The sequence below is a fragment of the Schistocerca cancellata genome, chromosome 1, assembly GCF_023864275.1.
Source record: "Schistocerca cancellata isolate TAMUIC-IGC-003103 chromosome 1, iqSchCanc2.1, whole genome shotgun sequence".
Taxonomy (NCBI): domain Eukaryota; kingdom Metazoa; phylum Arthropoda; class Insecta; order Orthoptera; family Acrididae; genus Schistocerca; species Schistocerca cancellata.
In genome coordinates, this window is record NC_064626.1 from 459,741,768 (window position 1) to 459,762,046 (window position 20,279).

Genomic DNA, 20,279 nt, shown 5'->3' on the forward strand with positions numbered 1-20,279 from the left:
CAATCATGATGTACACTGGATTGAAACTTCTGTTGCTGTTCTCAGAATGGGTTGTGTATGCTGTGTGAGTAACACCCTGGTGTGCCACAAAGACTGGAGGGAGCTATGGGGCTGGCTGTCAGCCATCAATGCAGCAGGTCGGAGTCTGTTCTTGGATTAGCAGGCAAGCAGTAAAGATCAACTGAAGTAATAGTGGTGCCAAATGATAGCTCCATCAAGTGCTAAGCCACTGCCAAGTTAGGCCAACCAACTGGTTGTCATCAATGGTCTGTTTTGGGCTGGTACCAGTCAGATTCAGTTTGTGCAAAGGAAGACATTGTATGTATAACAAGAGAGCTCCTGTGTGTCTTAGGGCCCCATGTTCTTATTTGGTGGTTGATCTGTCTGTGAAGACAGTTATTTTGTTGCCAATCAGTGACCTGGAATTTCTATAGATTTAGTTTAGTTTACCATAAGCTGGAACCCATACAATTTAAGTAACTGTGTTTAATTTGCTTCTTGTCAGTTGGCATAAGATTTATTCAAATGTGTGATATTCACTGTTGGGCAGCAGACAGCAGATTTTCATAAATTGTTTATGGCACTGTTGGACACCAGGAATAAGGCTAATGTTAGTTATCATGTATTCCAGCAAACTTCCCTTTGGTGATTAATAATTGTGGCATGAAACTGTTTTTTAGGTTTTGTGGAACTTTGTGCTGGAGGTACTAGAGGGTATGCATGAGTCCATGATACCTGATTGTTTTAAGTAAATGATTTGAGTTTGTTTTTATGGTAGTTTCAAGATTGATAATTCCTTTTAAAGTAAATGCATTGTATTGTGAATGGGAACTGGGTACATCCCTTGGGGATGGTCTTGTCAATTGGATTTTTGTGTGTAAATAAATGCTTTTCTTTTTTTTTTTAATTTGTGCATGCATCTCAACCCAGCATCACCACTCCAAATCCTAGTTCCACTACAGTTTATTTCTGCTGTGGGGATATTTCACACAATTACATGCAGATTAAATAAATGAAACTGATGAAAAGTAATGGTTATAAACATTTCTCACAAGTTAATGTTTGAATGCTGACTATGTTTCAATAAAAAGCTTGTGATAAACTGCTTGATTTGTGCAGTTGCGTAGTTTACACACTTTTTTCCCTCCTTACCATGTGTCTAACTTTGTTCTGCAGCTCATTTCATATAGATTTTGGGGGTAAAAAAATCTTCATTAACCTATCTTCATGTTCAGGATTGGTTTCATTGCAGTTATAACACTAGAAAGTTTTTGAACTCTTCTCAGATTTTTTGAATTTAATCATTATTGACACTTTCTAAACAAAAATTTGACAAATTATAGGCAAACAGTGGTTAACTGTCACAAGTGGCTTGCTCAGCCCATGTGAGCTGGCTTCTGCTAATTGGCAACAAATCTGGGTAACGTTTCACTGAAGAAAACAAAAGCTTTGTCAATTCTGCAACATGTGTAGGTCAATGAATATTGTAGCACTGTCTGTGACATCTGATGTCTGCTGCCAAAGCTATTTATGATGTTGCCAATTTTGATTTAAGAACAGGCAATCTGAGTATTACATGATATTGGATAGTGCCACAGCATAATTTTCTTTATTTTGAATTGTTAATATAGAAAATAAATTACACATATAATTATTACTCTTACAACAATGTAATTTAACTGGAAGATGAATTATGTAAGTAGTAATATTAGCACTTGGAATTAAGTATTTCACAAATCTTCAAAGATTCAGCATCTCTGCCCCTTACTTTCCAAACCTGTGAACAATAACAATAAATTTCATATGGTTAATACTTAGATGCATTATCAAAAAAGCAGCTACCTCTGCATTTGTGCAGAATTTTTTACCAGCAAGTGATCTCTTCAAGCATGACAATCAAAAGTAATTACAGGAAGCATAGGTTGTATGGTATAACATTATGGATATGGTATCAGTAGATTCACTAAAACTTTCTAGTTCATCTTTACAAACTGTTCACACAATATTTCGACAGATAACATCTGCAGACACCCTATAAATTTCATAGACAAGAAATCTAATACACATAGACAAGAAATCTAATACACATATTACAGCTTATCGAAAATTATCTTCAACGTAGGCCTACAACCAAATTTGCAACCATACTATTATCAAGATAACATAAATTTTTGAAACAGACAAAATTCGTATTACATGTAAAAATCCTCTGAGTGCCACCATCATAGAAATAGTCATGTTTATTTTAATTACAAACCAAACAACGAAAATTATGAATGTTCAATTTTGTTAAATTATTAATTAAATTATCTTTTTCTGGAACTTTATGTCTCATCCAGAAACTTAGGAAACAGAGAAACTGAAGTGCTTCCTAGTTTTTGTCAGTTTTTGTCAGTTCTATCCCAAAGAGAAAATAGCCACATTTGAAATATAAAAATTGCAACATTCTCATTCTCAAAACTGCTCACACCAAAATTACTTTTGTGATTTGCAAATTCTGCAAGGGAACATAAAACAGATGTAACCTATTTGTAGAAAACACAAAACTGCAAAACATCTGTTTGGCCAAAAGAGTAGAAAACACGCCCAAATCGAATTAAGTATACCAATTTCAGTGCAATATAAACATCATATTCCCATAAATAATCTTCAATGGTTACTGTAAGTGTTATTCTCAACCTGTGTGTTTCACATTTTTCTAGTTTTTAAAATTAATTAATTTATTTATTTATTTTGATCCAACATAACATTAACCTGCCTCAAAAGTGTACAAACTAAAACCAGAACAACAACTCCAACCTGATCCTGGAGGTTTTAGTAGTTTTTGAGATATCAGTGCAGACAACACATTGGTTGTCAGGGATGCACAAAAGTGGATGTGTGTTAACATTCACTCTATAAATGGTTGTCATCACCAATATGTGTGAATACCGTAATCAGTTGTGAAACTGTGTCGGAATATACAATTAAACTGTCTGGTGGAAAGTGACATAATGTCCAAGACTATTTATTTAAAGGCAAATGTCAACTTTAACCTACTACCAGAACCTATAATTACAAGCTTACACAAGAAGAAGAAGCAGCTTGGGAGACTACCATCAAAACTTCATCATCAGAAAGCTAAGTACACTTAATTCAGCTAAGCCTTCTTCACTTTGTCTAAATTTAGGTACTTTAGTATAGAAGACAAGTACTAGAATTGTATCATACCCCAAAGATATTAGGACAGGTGGCTGAAATGATGTTAGAATGTGACAGTAATTCATAATACAATTCTATATAAATCCATTGGCCCATTGTTTAACTCTGACTTTTCTTCTTTGTCAAAAACAAATCAAGTTTAGTTCAGTTTCTTGTCATAATGGTGTAGTATTGTCAACTGATCACTTTTCTTTTTCTATGTCAATAAATATGATGTCTTTCTCATTCCAGAAAAATGGTCACTATAACTTTTCCTACCAACAGAATGATCTCAGTTTTTCTTTGAAGCAGAGACACCATAACCACCTCATTGTCAAATTTTTTCCTGGTTTCCAGAGTACAATGATGAATCCAGCTCTCATCAGTGGTGATACATTAAGGCAAAAAGTCCTTCAGATCTCTCTTTAACCATTCAAAATACAGCTTTGCAGATGAAAATGACACCAGTCTGTGTTTCACCATCAGCTGTCAGAGCAGCCATTGAGCTGACCATTTTATTCATCATCACATTTTGATGTATGCTATTACACACAACCCCCATTGTGTTTGCTACCTTTTGCACTTTCACTTGATGATCAGCGAGGATCATGTTGTGGACTGTTTCCACGATTTGTTCCTCTAATGACAACTGCTGACCATCCTGCACAGTCCTCACCAGAAACACATATTCAACAATGCTTAAATTTTTTTGAACATCCTCCATGGATAAATAGCAAACCATAAAACTATAATAAAATTATTTCAATAAAAGCAGTACTAATCACATGTAAGTTATCTATTTTGTTAAGAAATCCATTTCAATCTCTTATAGATCATTATCAGACAATTTTGCTCTGTTAAACAGAGTAATCCACTTTCTAAGAGGTCAAAGGACTTAAATACGGATGACATTATATGAAAGTATGGTTGATATACCCTGGGTGATAGTAGGAGATGGTGGCATGGAACAGGCTGCTCTGGAGAGACATGAAAAACACTGCTGAATAAGACTCACTTGCTAGTAATACAATAGTGAAAGCTCCACCCACCACTTCTGGCATAATGTCACTAACAGCCATTGGTTGTGAGACATGACTATATTCTGCAGAACCCATTAACAAAAATATAATTGCTGCAATTTGTATGAAAATGCTTTGAGGCAAAGTGGCCATTTGGATACACTTTACTAGTGTTCAAATTTCTTGACAACACTTTCCATTATTTTCAAAAATGTCTTACATGTTTTGGATTCTGTCCTTTTCAAAGCATATAAAGTACAACACAAAACAACATTAGCCTTTGAAAATGATGGAATGTTGAATGACATAAGACAATTTTGGAAATAATAAAAAAATGTGGTCAAGACATCTGAAAGTTATTAAAAACATAATTATTAGGAGTTTTGTCATATGATCAACAGCTATGGATGTTTGAAATATTATGTAAAAGATGTAGATTATAAAAATTCAAAAGACATTATTACCCAATGGCACTGGCTCATATAAATATAAGCTCCCCTCTACAGGGACTTATGGTAGACAAAAGCATAGCAAAGATTGTTTGTTGTATGCCAACTGGTAACCAAGGAAATGAAATATGACTCAGTATGTTCTAACATCAGTCAAAGATCTTGCAGAGCTCAATTGGAAGGAAGGACGTCAACTGGTAATCAAGGAAACAATATAGGAATCAATTAGTTTTGTCATCAGTCATAGATGTTGTGGAGTTACCTGTAGCTACATTTTGATGTGTACCTATTATACATATGTACACATACAACTAACTGCCTATTGTATCCTTAAGGTTGAGTAGATGTAATGTTATTATTTAAAAGCCAAGCCACTGTATCATGTAAGGTAGAAGCATACCTGTAAAATGTTACAATCCTGCATACAAATTACAAAAGTACAGCAAACTTTGTATGCAAGACTGTAACATTTTATGCTTCTGTTTTACTGCACACAATGGCTTGGCTTTTCGATGATAACATTACATTTACTCAACACTAATGATATAACAAGCAGCTAATTGTGTGTGTACATACACATAATAGGTACATGTCAAAATATAGCTACAGATAACTCCAAAGCATTTGTGAGTGATGACAGTACTCATTGATTTCAATATTGTTTCCTTTGTTACTGGTTGGTGTCCTTCCTTCCAACTGGGTTCTGCAATGTCTTTGATAGACAAAAGAACAAATTGAAGCATATTTCATTTCCTTGGTTACCAGTTGTCATTCTACCAACCATCTTTGCTATGTTCACATCTACCATAAGTCCCTGTAGAGGGCAGCTTACATTTAAATGAGTCAGTATCACTGGATAAAGTTTTCTTTTGCACCTTTTTAAATTGTACAACTTGTACATAATATTTAAAACACCCATAGTTGTTTATTCTATGAGCAAACCTCTAATCAATATAAATTTTTATAAATAGATTCTGTGGAATGTAGCCATTTCTCACAACCATTGGCTATTAGTGATGTTACGTCAGAGGTGGTACATGGAACTTTCACTGTTAAACTACAAGCAACTGATTCTTATTCAGCAGTGTTCTTCATGCCTCTCCTGAGCAGCTACTCCATGCTCTGTCTGCCTGTCACCAAGGGTAGATCAGCTATATTTTTATATTACATCATTCTTATGATTGTATTCAAGTCCTTTGACCCCTAAGAAAGTGGATTACTCTTTTTCACAGAAGAAAATGGGCTGATGATTTCCTATAAGAGATCAAAATTGGTCTCTGACTGAAATAAATAACTTACATGCAATCAGGACTCCTTTTATTGAAACAATTTTATTAATGCTTAAATTCACTGAAACAAAATCTGTCTGTTGCCATTTATGATATAACACCACCTTTAACACATCTAATTTCACATATAAGTGATTCATATTATCCCATTGAAAAGCACAACCCTAGTCACTGACTGATACTGCACTTCTTCCACCTCAGTGAAAACCATATGACACAATTTACTGAAATAGCTGTAAATTCCAAACTAACCAATCAATAAGTTTCATTTTTACTTCAGAGTCATCTAACAGATAGTCTGCAATGGTAACACAAATTTGCATTAGGATATCTGCCTTCAGACACAAGTGCTGACTGAGCCCTGACATGTTTGCAGCTAAGATGTGGGAGCAATGAAATGACCAAGCTGATTGCAATATGACCAATAGAAGGCCTAAGCTCACTATACTTTCAAAATATGTGGTAATTCAATGCAGCTGGCAGCGATAAGAAAATTGGTTTTAATTAAATCTTGGTTGTACATTATGTAAGACAGGAAAGTTTGGTACTTCAGAATGCTCACTTTTTCATTGGAAGGCATGGATATTGAATATTAGCATAGAGACTGATAAGGAATTCACCTCAAGGGAAAATAACAGATGGAAATTGGTTAAAAATAAATTGTTCAGTGTCTGTGACATATTGCAACAATCGGATCAAAAGAAAGTCTTGAGAAGCATGCACTCCTTTCTTAAACCTCAATTCTATTTTCAGATGTGTATACTCTGCCAATTTCCAGTACAGTGTACCCTTTCCCCACCAAAAAATTCTCATTTACCTCAAGAAACAAAAAGCAACACACAATGGACATCACTAAGGTAATACAAAGATGTCTCCTTATCTAGCATGTTTTATCAAAATATGAATGGAGACTCACATTTTCTTAAACTTTGCTATTTTTCAAATTAATCCTCCTTTTTAAAAAAAAAATTAAAAATGAAGAAGAAGCAGAAGAAGAACGAGGATAAAATACACATTCACAAATACATATTGTTGCAGCACTGCCTTTTAACATGGAAAATGTAACCCGGAGTCAAGCAAACAGATAGCTAATAATCTTTCCTTCACAGGGGCCACATAGTACATAGACATTTTTCTTTTTTTCCCCATAGGAATGACATCTTTTTGTAAGTCTCCGTGAATCAGTGAATTACTATTTTATAATACTTCAGCCACCCGATCATTGTGAGATCAAAATTTTATTTAGCATCTAAAATGAGTATACTTACACTCTGAGTATGGAGTATCAGAAAATATTTAATAACAATAACAATAGGAGGCTGTTGTCAATGTGTATTACAAGGACATGTTAAGTGTTTAGCCAAATAAATATCTTTTCCTGATAATACCTCTGTTAAAGCAAAGATCATGTGGCTCACACCATGGTCCTTCTTTGTTATGAACTCTGCCACTGTTTTGTGAACATTGGTTGCTACATCCTGGCATTAGTGCAGTGCTAATTACCGCATGTCCTACCTGGATGCTGGGGGCCAGACTGTTACAGTGGTGACCTGGATTACCACACATCTGAGCCTGGCACCACACCATTCAATTGGCCTATGTGAGGAAGAACGATATTCTCTCATAACAGGTATGGGACAAGAAAACATAAATGCCACCTGTTGCAGCTATGCAATATCTGTCACCATCTGCAGGCAACTCCCAGAGGTACTCCACAATAGTCATCGACCTGATGTGGGTGCCCAGCACACTGCTAATGGACACCACCCCTACTAGCTGCAGGAGTAAAGTTATGCCTAGTTCTGATGTCACTGGGAGCTGCACTGGTACCTTCCAGCTGAGGATCCATTGCTGGCTGCTATCTACTGACTTCAGGGCACCTACCCTCAAGTCCATGGCTCATACTTGCGACTGACTTTCTGATAGGTCTTCGCCCATATTACGTGTGTGCACTCTGCTACTGCAGCCTTGCATCTGTGTGCCATTGTTGCTGTGCCCTGTGCTTGGCTCCTTGGTTCACCTCCTTGCTCTTATGCTTCCTGCATTGAGTCACAAGTCTACACCATACTGTGGGACTGAATTGCTACAGAGCTCACTGCAGCTGTGTGTTGGCCTCCTGCATGAGCCTGGCATGGCACTGCGCTCATCAAGATGCTACGAGGGTCGGTCAAAAAGTAATGCCTCCCATTTTTTTTCTACTTAAAGAAATTAAGTTAAGTGAAAAATTTGAATTTGGCGCCATTCCTCGAACCTTCTTCTGCAATCCACTGCAGTAGTAACTTTCTGTGTCAACAGGTGGCAGCACAGCAGAAGTTTGTAAGATGGCCGACATCGATGTTCGTTTGAGACAGCGTTGTGTGATTGAATTCTTGAATGCAGAAGGTGAAACGCCCATACGCATTCATGAAAGACTGAAGAAGGTGTATGGTGTTGTGACAGTGGATGTCAGCACTGTTAGACGATGGGTTCGTCGTTGTAAGGAAGCTGAAGGGCAAACACCGTTGACTGACAAAAAGCGGAGCGGCAGGCCGGTGAGTGCAGTGACTCCACACAACATTCAGCAAGTTGATGACATCATTCGTGGTGACCGTCGGGTGACTGCAGATGAAGTGTGTCGCATTATTTCTCTTAGTAAAGGCAGTGTGATCACGATTATTAAACAATTGGGGTACTCAAAAGTTTGTGCACGGTGGGTTCCAAGAATGTTAACCGATCAGAATAAAGAGGCAAGGAAAACAATACTTGCAGCACTTCCGTTTGGAGGGAGATGAGTTTCTGAAAAAAATTGTGACCGGGGACGAAACATGGGTGCATTTTTTTGAACCCGAATCAAAGAGGCAGTCAATGGAGTGGCGTCACACAAGCTCGCTGAGGAAGAAAAAATTCAAAACTGTGCGATTGGCAGGGAAAGTTATGGCAACAGTTTTCTGGGATACAGAGGGTGTGATTCTGGTTGATTTTTTGGAGCAGGGATGCACAATAAATTCTGTTCAATACGTCACAACCCTCAACAAACTTAAAGCACGTCTTCAGCGAGTTCGCCCAACAAAATCAATGGCAGATGTTCTTCTTTTGCATGACAATGCAAGACCACACACCAGTCGTCACACCTCTGACGAGATTGTCAAAATTGGATGGGAAGTTTTGCCTCATCCCCCATACAGCCCTGACCTGGCACCATCAGACTTCCATCTGTTCGGACCACTAAAAGAAGCTCATCGTGGGATTCATTTTGAAGATGAGGAGGCCGTCAAAACATCCATGCGTCAATGGCTTAGGAAGCAGAACTGTGATTTTTACCGTGCTGGGATACATGCCCTTGTTCAAAGATGGACCAAAACTGTAGAGATGGGCGGAGATTACATTGAAAAATGACAAAATGATCCTCAATGTTGTGGTTTTCAACCTATGTAATTGCATTTAAATTTCCTGACAATTAAACGTAGAAAAAAAAATAGGAGGCATTACTTTTTGACTGACCCTCGTAACAATGTAACTTTGACACTGGTGCCACCTGCCTAACATGGTGATTCTGGTGTGCTGGCTGTCTCCCAAAGCATAAGAACACACCACTGTCCAGGACCAGCCTCCATCATGAGGTGGCGAGTGCAGCAACAAAAGGTTTTGACTGCTTTACTTTATATAGTAAATAGATGACTTTATGACAGCCATCTATCTGGCTCTTCATATCTGTTGGCCCACCAAACATCCTGCGTTATCATTGTGGTGAGCTCATTGACGCAAAAGCCATCCAAACACCTGCGACACAGGAATTTGGGAGGATGAGACCACAGCTGAATGGGTTAGGAATGTGACAGACTGGCGTAGGCACTACACTGGTGAGTTTGAGCAGTACACAATGTCAATGAGAAGTGTATTGAGAAAGAGGTGACAGAACAGACAAAGTGGAAACTGTTGGGTAGAAAGTTTGGTTGCAGGAAGAATGAAGTTAGGGTCCTGGGGGTAAGGATGGAGGTGAGTGTGGGGCAGGGGAATTACAGAACTGAGGGATGTTTTGCAAGGGTAGTTAACTCTGCAATACTCAGAGAAGATGGTGTGGGGAGAATGACCCAAAGGGCTGTGAGGGTCATGAAGCAGCCATTCAAATCAAGTATGCTTTGCTCAGGAATGAGTTTTATCACTGTGTTGAAAATTCTGTAAAACAGAACAAGCTGGAACCTACTGTCTGCTCTTATTAAACCCCTGTTACTAAGCTTTTTACTTATTTTTCATTTTTTTATTCAATTATCTACAAAATACTTCTATAATATGTACTCAAATTTATCAAAACTTTAATTACACTTTGCCTCACTTAAAATCATTATTCTGATTTTGCTGCTCCTTGTATTTATTTCATTAGTATAATTAATTTTCTTAAAAACTATGTTAATTAAAAGTTATTGACAACTGTAAACTTTACTACAGTACAAGATAGGGATCTTTGACTGAGTTAATCAGTCAGTTTAGGTATGTTGACGCCAATCATGAGAAAGATTGGCATCCAGATAACTGTAATCAAAGTCTGAATATACCCAAAATTACTTTTGGTACTTGTACCATTATGCCTGCCAGATTCCACTTTTTACCAATATAATTTTTTTGCTCTATTTCTTCTGAATCAGATGATGATTTTCATTAATTAATTAAGTCATTCAAAAGAATTTGCATAAATTTTCGATGATTATAAATCTAAAAATGGCACCTGTACTTTTAAATGGGATATTCCCAATGCAGATGAATAAAATGTTTTCAAGAATATGTAGCATTTTTCCAAATTACTACATGTTTTTTAAACCAAGTGACTCATAACATACAACTCATCTGAATTAGGGGAATCTGAACTAGCCACTTTTCAAAACATTGTTTACTTTCAAAAATCACAACATGTTCTGACATCAGTCTTTATAAAAATAACTCCCACCCCAAAACAGTCGGTCAAGGCTTGGAAATCACAGGAAACATCTAGGCAAAAGAGCAGGAACTCAGGCCCAGTTAGTGCTATGAAAAAGTCTGCACCTAATATATTAGCAACATTTTGGATGGTCTCAACAACAATGTGTCCAGTTGCCATCCACAGTAATCTATCATCAGCAAAAATGCATCCAGTGCACCCATGTGACTCTATGAGTTACTGTCTTCAACTTTTAAACAGTGTTAAGTGTTCTGATTTTTACTTCAGGCAAATGTACATATACTTTGGAATTCTGATTATGTACTGTGTTGTAGGAAACATTTGCCTATTTGTGTCACTTATTAAGAAATGAGGTGTATTTATTGATTATCTGAAAAAAGTCACTACTGCCATAGTTACTCTTTGTCAAATTAGACTGGTACCAGGTAATGTGAAGTGTCTTAAACTACCAGATGGCTAATTAGTACAGTCAAGATGCCAACAGGTAGACGTTAAATTTTGTGAGTACTGGAGCACATTATTTGAAGAATTGCCTAGTGCACCTTATTGCAGTATTTCCCATAATATCTATACAGCAGTCTGACAAACTTTATCTCATGATTTTTTTGATGTTGATGAGCAACACTCATACAACATTTTTTAAAGAAACACACTACCATCTGACTGTTTTATTGTTTAGTTACACACAACCCAGGTTTTGGCCTTTTATACCATTTTCAGGTAATTGCTGAAAACAAAAATTGCATACAGCGAGACCATGTAAAATTTCAAAAGCTGTAAAATGTCTTAAACAATGAATGTAAATTAGTGTATAATTATGAAATATGTACTTACATTTTATATCTTTAACATATATTGCAAGACACTTAGACAAGCTGGCAAGCTCAAAATTTACCATAAATGAAGAAAAATATTGGCTCCCCACAAAATTCCAGATGTAAAAGCATTAGCTTGTAACACATCAGTAAATAATCATAGGAGCATGTCAATTTAGTAAAAACAGGCTTACGTTGGTAAATAAAAGATAGCACAAGTCCTTAAAACTTTATGATAGTAAAAATCAAAGAGTATGAGTAATAGAATAACCAAATACTACAGTGACAAAGTGTCATAGATATATGAATGTTAATATTAAACATCTTCATACTATCTACAATACTGGGAGAAAGACCAGAAAACATGGGGGGGGGGGGGGGGGGAGGGGGCTTATCCCCTGTGTCTTCTGGTCTCCCTCCCATTCTCTCATATCCTGCTCTTTGCCTTGCCAACACTACTATACTAACCTAATCTAATGGATCACTATCCTTCCCAACCAACCCCCCCCCCCCCCTCAATTCCTTAATGCTTTGTCTGTCGATATATATCACAGTCTCTTGTCACGGTCTACCCCCACTGTGAGACTTCAACCGCTCGCCTATGGTTAAGGCCATTGTAGTCCCTTGCCCTCACTTCCTCCACGCCCCTCCCCCAACCACCAACCCAACTTTCACCTGCCTTTTCACTCCCATTTTGATTTTTCCTGCTTCAGAATTTAATAAAATATGCACTTTTATCCCTATTGTCATTTTATCCAGCCCCTCGTGCCCATCCCCTACATATATCAACCTCCAACACTGCTTTTCCACTTCTCCATCTCGCTATTGTTCCTTGACATTGCCATGCCCACCCCCCCTCCACCCCCCCCCCCCTCCTGCTTCCCTTGTATTTGATTCCAGACCCATCTCTCTCACTTAATTACACTGTCAATTGTCTTAATTTTCTGAATTTTATAAGTCTTGGCTTAACAGTGTATATTCCTGTGTCTGTCCCATCCCTCTGCAGCCAACATCATTAACTCCCCCAACCTCTACCAACTTTTTAACTCCTATTGTAACTCCTGTATTTTGTATTATCAATGGCACTTACTCTGTTCTTATATGTGATTCACTGTCTTTGAATTTTATTTTGTTTTGTTCCGTTTAGAATGTGGTATCTTATCCAACTTCATGTATGTTCACTTACAGTTGCTGATGATCTGATGTATATATTGCAAAAATGATGGTGCACAGTGCCACCCCAAAGATAGTTATGTATAGTATGAGTATATTAACATTAATAGTCATATATCTGTGACACTTTGTCATTGTAGTATTTGGTTATTCTATTACTCATACTCTTTGATTTTACTATCATAAAGTTTTAAGGACATGTGCTATCTTTTATTTACCAACATAAGCATGTTTTTACTAAATATGACATGCTCCTATGATTATTTACTGATCTGTTACAAGATGGTGATTTTACATCTGGCATTTTGTGGGGAGCCAAAATTTTTCTTAATTTATGGCTAACTTTGAGCTTGACAACATGTTAAGTGTTAAGACATAAAATTTAAGTACACATTTAGTAATTATACACCAATTTACATTCACTGTTTAAGGCATTATATATCTTTCAAAATTTTACATGGTCTATATGCAATTTTTGGTATTGGCAAGTACTTGAAAATGGCATAAAAGGCCAAAACCTAGGTTGTACTTCAATAAACAATAAAACTCACATGGCAGGGTGTTCCTTTAAAAATTTATCCAGTGAAACTCAGAGCTGAAGAAGATTTTGCAGGAAAGTCATCCCAGGTGCTCTTTGTAGTAGCCACCAGAAAGATCGCGGAAGGCGCACATTGGCACGGCGCGTCATGGACGGTAGTTGCCGCAAGTAGAGTCCCGTCCACCAGAGGGCACGCAAGAATTCGGACGCGCCCTCTGCCAGCGTAACAACAAGAACAACAACAACAACAACAACTCCGGCAGGACAGGCTGAGCGCAGTCAGTCAACATCGGGCATGCCTAGGACACAGTCCCGGTCTACGCTAAGTGAAGTGCGACGTAACGTGAACAGTGTTACTACACTCTTGACCATAGTTTAGTAGTGAACATTAATAGGGTGGACATCTGGTTGGTGGTCAAGCCCTCAAGATGTATAAAAGTTGCTGAACAATTTGTACATGGCATGCCTACTTTCATATGTGGCCCTGCCTCTGATGACATAGGATAAGCCTGTGATGGAACTAAAGTAGTATGTGGTGGGTGGGTGAACTGGTTGGGTCTTGCACTTGGGTCTTCCACAGAGATCTGACTCACGTCAAGGGGATGGAATTTGGTATGGCATAACGATGTCCCTTTCGAGTGGGTTATGTCCTTGTGGAAGATGCTTTGGGAGAAACAAAAATTAAAAAGAATAAAGGAAATGAGCAGCAGAAAACTGCACTACAATGAAAACTTCTGGGAAGGAAAGGATCTATGATGAAAGGAAACATTGTTTTGCCACTATAAGCTTGCTGCATCAAAAACACACCTTTCAACATCAGTCAGCAAAAACAGTAACATTCACAATGACATTAAAAAATTGTCTGTTAGCAGCAGCAATAACAGAACCAGCAACAGAAGTTCAAAGACTGTGCTTTTCTTTAGTCTCTATCTCTCTTATGTTTTTGATAAGAGCAAAACCAGTTATTGAAATAGTATTGACATATTAATTACTGTTGTAGAAGTTTTTGGCCATGGTACTGAAAACCTAGTAATGAACTGTTTTTATTTTCACTATGTCAGGAAACAAGTTTGTGAAGTGAGACACACAGAAATAAGGCACAATTTCAACATTAATTACTGACAAGTATTAATATTACACTGGGATGGAAAGCTGTTCCCAGGACTCACATATGCTGTAAGAGTTGATAGACTAGCAATAACAGTAATTTGTCAGGGCAAGTACACTATGTGATCAAAAGTATCCGGACACCTGTCTGAAAATGACTTACAAGTTCATGGCACCCTCCATCAGCTTCCACGCTCACAGGTATATGTTCAATGAGGTGCTGGAAGGATACTTGGGGAATGGCAGCCCATTCTTCATGGAGTACTGCACTGAGGAGAGGTATCAATGTTGGTTGGTGAGGCCTGGCACATCGTCGGCATTCCAAAACATCCCAAAGGTGTTCTATAGGATTCAAGTCAGGACTCTGTGCAGACTAGTCCATTACAGGGATGTTATTGTTGTGTAACCACTCCACCACAGACTGTGTATTATGAACAGGTGCTTGATCATGAAAGATGCAATCACCATCCCCTAATTGCTGTTCAACAGTGGGAAGCAAGAAGGTGCTTAAAACATCAGTGTAGGCCTGTGCTGTGATAGTTCCATGCAAAACAACAAGCGGTGCAAGACCCCTCCATGAAAACCACGACCCCAACATAACACCACCACCTCCGAATTTTACTGTTGGCATTACATACGTTGGCAGATGACTTTTACCAGGCATTCGCCATACCCACACCCTGCCATCGGATCGCCACATTGTGTACCGTGATTTGTCACTCCGCACAATGCTTTTCCACTGTTTAATCATCCAATTTATGCTCCTTACACCAAGTGAGGTGTCATTTGGGATTTACCAGCATGATATGTGGCTTATGAGCAGCCGCTTGACAATGAAATCCAAGTTTTTCCACCTCGTGCCTAACTGTCATAGTACTTGCAGTGGATCCTGATTCCATTTGGAATTCCTGTCCGACTGTCTGGATAGATGTATGCCTATTACACATTACGACCCTCTTCAACTGCTGGCCGGTCTCTGTCAGTCAACATATGAGGTCGGCCTGTATGCTTTTGTGCTGTACATGTCCCTTCATGTTTCCACTTCACTGTCACATTGGAAACAATGGACATGGGGATATTTAGGAGTGTGGAAATCTCATGTACATATGTAGACACAAGTGACACCCAACCACCTGACCACATTTGAAGTCTGTGAGTTCCACAGAGTGCCCCATTCTGCTCTCTGATGATGTCTAATGACTACTGAGATGAAGCACCGGGCAGTAGGTGGCAGCAGAATGCACCTAATATGAAAAACGTATGTTTTTAGGGGTGTCCAGATACTTTTGATCACATAGTGTAGCAGTTTCTGGGAGTCTCTAAATTCTCAAAAACTTCAGAATAATTTCTCTAACAGTTGGGAAGTGGGTTATAACTGACTAAATTCAGGCACTTTGCTGTAGTATGATAGAAAAAACATAGCACAGTTAAAAATGTTCAGTTATGATTTGTTTTACCTCCTTTGCCATAATAATGTTTTTGGGTTAGTTTTGAAAAGCTATTTTAGCACACTGATGGCTCCATCTTTTTGTCCAGAAATTGCATTATGCAAAAGATATAGAGATACTGAGATAAAACTTTATAAGAGACTTACATAACTGGTGGTAATAAAGTACCTGATGATTTCTTGACCACCACCTGTCCATACAGAAACAGCAGTCAGTTAGGTGACAAAGGCAGTCTAAACTTTAAAGATCAGTTCCTGTTGCCTCATAAAGAGTACAATTTAAAAATAATTTTTTTTCTTGTTTGGATGTACACAGTGGCACATCTATGGCAACTAGTGCCCAGGGCAGACTTCAAACCTGTCCTCCCTCTTTGACCCCCACACCCTCCTTCCCCACCACTTCCGAACTCTCGCCCCTGCTGGCATCACCCAATGTTGATGCTTTAATTGTTTATTCATTTATTGAGGTGAACATTGGTTTACAATTAAGTAAAAGGTTCAATTTTTTAATAATTATTTTTTGTATGATACAATTCAAAACTTGTATCAACAAATAGCCCAGAACAACAATACTTGCAACAATATTGCAGTTCCATTTTCATTTTTTCATTGCTGATTAATGGAAAGCTACAAAAAACAAAATACTAAGATCAAAATAAATCCTTCACATTTTTGTTTTTATGGTTCATTTAGTATAACAATAATGATTCTATCTAGTAGCTGACAACAAGAAGCAAGCAATTCCGTGCTGGGAGTGGAAGTTGTTATAGACTCTTACTCAACATAGTTGAGTCCTAATTTGCTAATAATTTCCTTTCATACATTACCACCACACTGAAATTTTAGTGCTCTCCAATTCATGTTTTTCTTTTTCTACTTCACCTTCTTTGCACTCTCTCTTTCCTTTTTCTTTCTTCCTCCTCCTCCTCCTCCTCCTCCTCTTCCTCCCCCCCCCCCCCCCCCCCCCCCCACCATAACCTAGTTATCCCACTGACTGTATGTAACAAGCTGGTTTTTGTTATCAGAAGCAATTCAGGGATATTCTCATGATTTCCTATTCATATGTCAAGTAATACATATCAGAATGTTGTTTTACATGTTTCATGTTTGAGGATTTGCAGCTGTTTTCTCATTTTAACATTACAATGACAACTGTGATTCAAACACTTCATCAAAGAAACCTGAAAATCAGTAGACTGGACATGAAATAAGCAGAAAGACATCCCTGGTTCTAAGCTCTTGAAATTAACTTCATGCTTATCTGATGATCATGTTTGAGCAAATATGTTTCAGGGTATGGTGCAAACAAACAAATGTGAAGAAGAGTAACAAGAAAAAAAAATCAGCTAAAGAGTTACATTAGGTACTGGTAACAAAGTAATTTTTCTTCCTTTACAAAGAATGATTTCTCCTTTTATCTAACTTCTAATATGAAACAGTTCCTCAGGAGATTTTCTACTGCCATTGACTTCCGGAAGTAAGACCTTTCACTGTTGAATGATGATACTTGTTACAGAAGTGGAAGTGAAAATTTCCATCAATTGTAGTGAATGACTGAGGAAAGATGTACCAAATCTGTTCAAGATTGCAGCAACATTCTCACACAAGACAAATCTGAAAAACAGTTTGCTTTACAGATTGTTGCTGCTAAGCATAAAAATTACCCAACTCCTACCAACTCCTGCTCTACAATAAATTAATGTTTAATGTCTGTTCATTCACAACATATTTTCATTGTATAGAAGATTTATTAACAAAATCCTAATTTTTCACATTTTCAGGGATTTTTGAAAATATGTTTGGGAAATTTGATTCATAGTGTTTTTAAACAAGTTTTGGAGTGGCCTTAATATGTCCACACCAATTTCTCTTAGAATAAAAGAGAAAATGGAGTGTGTGGAGAAGAGTGATGTATTCCTGAAAGTAATTATCCTTTGCACATCCTTTGTTCGAACTTGAAAACCTTTGGGGTCACCTATCAGTTGTCCAAGTGAGTGGTATGGCACAGACTGCTTTATTATTATTATTATTATTATTATTATTATCACAATTGTTATTGAGATATGATTAGGAGGTGAGAGCAGGAAAATTTCTCCTTTCAGAAAACTGCCTTTAGCTAAGAACCATCAAAGTGAGAATGATGCAGCTGTAGCAGCAGTGATTACCAAAGAACAAAGGACAGTTAAAGCAAGTATATAAATATATACATGTTCAATAAACCACAGGCAAAGTGTTAGGAAGAAGTACTGCTTCAGGTAGTAGCCATGGGTGAGGTGCAGGCCCTCAGTTACAGGAAAGCTTGGAGGCAGTGTTCCAGTCACCAACATATTCAAACCAAATGCAGGGCTAAGTCAATTGGTAGAGGAATTAGGGTCTTTACGGAAAGATTTTTCATAAGAGGATCAGGTAGTAAGAGTGACTGGGGCAGAAATGTCGCTTATGAGATAGGTGACGCCCTAAACAAGATAGTTTCCTTGACATGACACTGACACACACTTTGTTGAGTTGTTGTGGGGTCATGATCAACCACATCTTAATGGAACTTTGAGGCAGATTAATGTGGTTTTAGAGATGGCACTGATAACAACTGACTTTGCACATGCTGCTCTGGTGCCTATTGGAACTATCAATAGATGGAGTTCAACTAGGCATGGCTTACAGATAACGACATATTGGTACAGCTTATTCATGAAAGTATAGGGGATAAATCTCAAGCCATGCATAGTCAAATACCTATTGTCACTGGTAGGATAAGTTGGTCTTCTTTAGTATAAATCCAAGCAACAGGTTCTTCTAACTAAAGCATATGTCCAGCAGTTTAAAAAACTCTGAAACAATCATTCACAAGATAGATTCTCACACATGAAATGACCATTGGTAAAAGTAATGTGGGACATTTCACAAACTTAACAGTCCCTCATCAAAACATGCAATCAATGAAAATTAAAATGTAATAGTTTGAAGTTGAGCTCCAGTCTATGGAGTGCATGGTAGTTTGTGTCACTGAGCACCATTTTTAGACACAAAAATCCAGCAAGTAATATTCTCATTGTATGAAAAGACAGGCTCTTACTGTAGGAATACTTCAAAGGGTGGAGGATCATGCCTTTAGATCATAAAAGGAACACAGTTCAAATCACAACATGGCGTTAGTACAGTAAGTGAAGACAATAACTCGAAATATCTGCTTCTGAATTAACAGGGCTTGATATTATCATGAAATTAATAATTTTTATTATGTATCATTCTATCAGTGGTTGTGTGGACACTTTTTCAATAAATTGACATACATCCCAAATAAAGTCTCAAGTGCAAATGTCAACATAATTTTGTGTGATATCATTAAAATAAAAACAGATATCATAAATGAAACTAGTAGCACTGTCATAAACATTGTTCAGAGCTTTGGCATGCCCCTATTGGTCAATATTGCAACAAGAATTTCTACAATAACTACACCAGTAATTAACCACGTGACCACAGATATGGACAGGGAGAAGTGTGATGCATCTGTAAAAGACCTTGGACTATGAGACCTTTTCTACAAAATAACAACAGTAAAATCAGTTATGAAAAAAGTCTCTAAACTGCAAGCCTACAAAAGACATTTATCACAAATCAAAACATAAAATTTCTCTACAGAATTAATAAACAAAAGATGGGGCGAATTTTATAGAAAAACCAATGTAAATGTCACTTTCATTAAATTCTCAACATCATTTATACCGAACTTTGGAAAGACATTTCTGAAGGTACCACATTAGTGTTAATGTCTCGCAAAAGCCATTGGGTAACAGAAAGAATTAAGAAGTCCTCCCAAACCCTTAAACAACTCAGTTTCATGAAAAAGAGTCGTAATGAGACAAAGTTCTTAAATTACTATCATAGTACAAAAAGATTTACAGGAAGGTGCTGATTGCTGCAAAAAATACAATACAGAGACTAAAAGCAAAGTAGTCTGCTAGGTCATAAAAAAATAAAGAGGGAGCAACAGAAAAAGTTTTAATAACATCTATATCTACATCTACATATATACTACACTGCAAGTCATCGTATGTTGTGAGGCAGAGGTTACTTTGTACCACAACTTGTCCTTTCCTTTACTGTTCCTCTCACAAACAGAGTGAGGGAAAAATGATTATCAGTATGCCTCCATGTGACCCCTAACTTTTCAAGTATTGCAGAGAAGTTACAACAAAAGTTTCCCAAAACAAATTTAACATCATTAAATAATTACTAACTAAGTACAATGATGTTACTACCAGGCCGGCTGGAGTGGCCAAGCGGTTAAAGGCGCAACAGTCTGGAACCGCACGACCACTACGGTCACTGGTTCGAATCCTGCCTCGG

At 37.5% G+C, this 20,279-nt stretch overlaps 1 protein-coding gene across 2 annotated transcripts in view; it reads right to left on the reverse strand.

Annotated features, from left to right (window-relative positions):
- Positions 1-1,590: 1,590 nt before the first annotated feature.
- LOC126176998 (uncharacterized) overlaps positions 1,591-20,279 on the reverse strand; it is a 59,700-nt gene continuing 41,011 nt past the window's right edge. The window contains exons 4-5 of one of the 2 annotated variants that reach the window (XM_049924214.1): positions 16,077-16,120; positions 1,591-1,777 (exon numbers count right to left, since the gene is read on the reverse strand). In XM_049924214.1, the coding sequence (XP_049780171.1) occupies positions 1,749-1,777; positions 16,077-16,120 (73 nt within the window). In that variant the 3' untranslated portion in view covers positions 1,591-1,748. The remainder of the gene's footprint in view (positions 1,778-16,076; positions 16,121-20,279) is intronic. The other variant, XM_049924221.1, reaches the window with a different exon arrangement.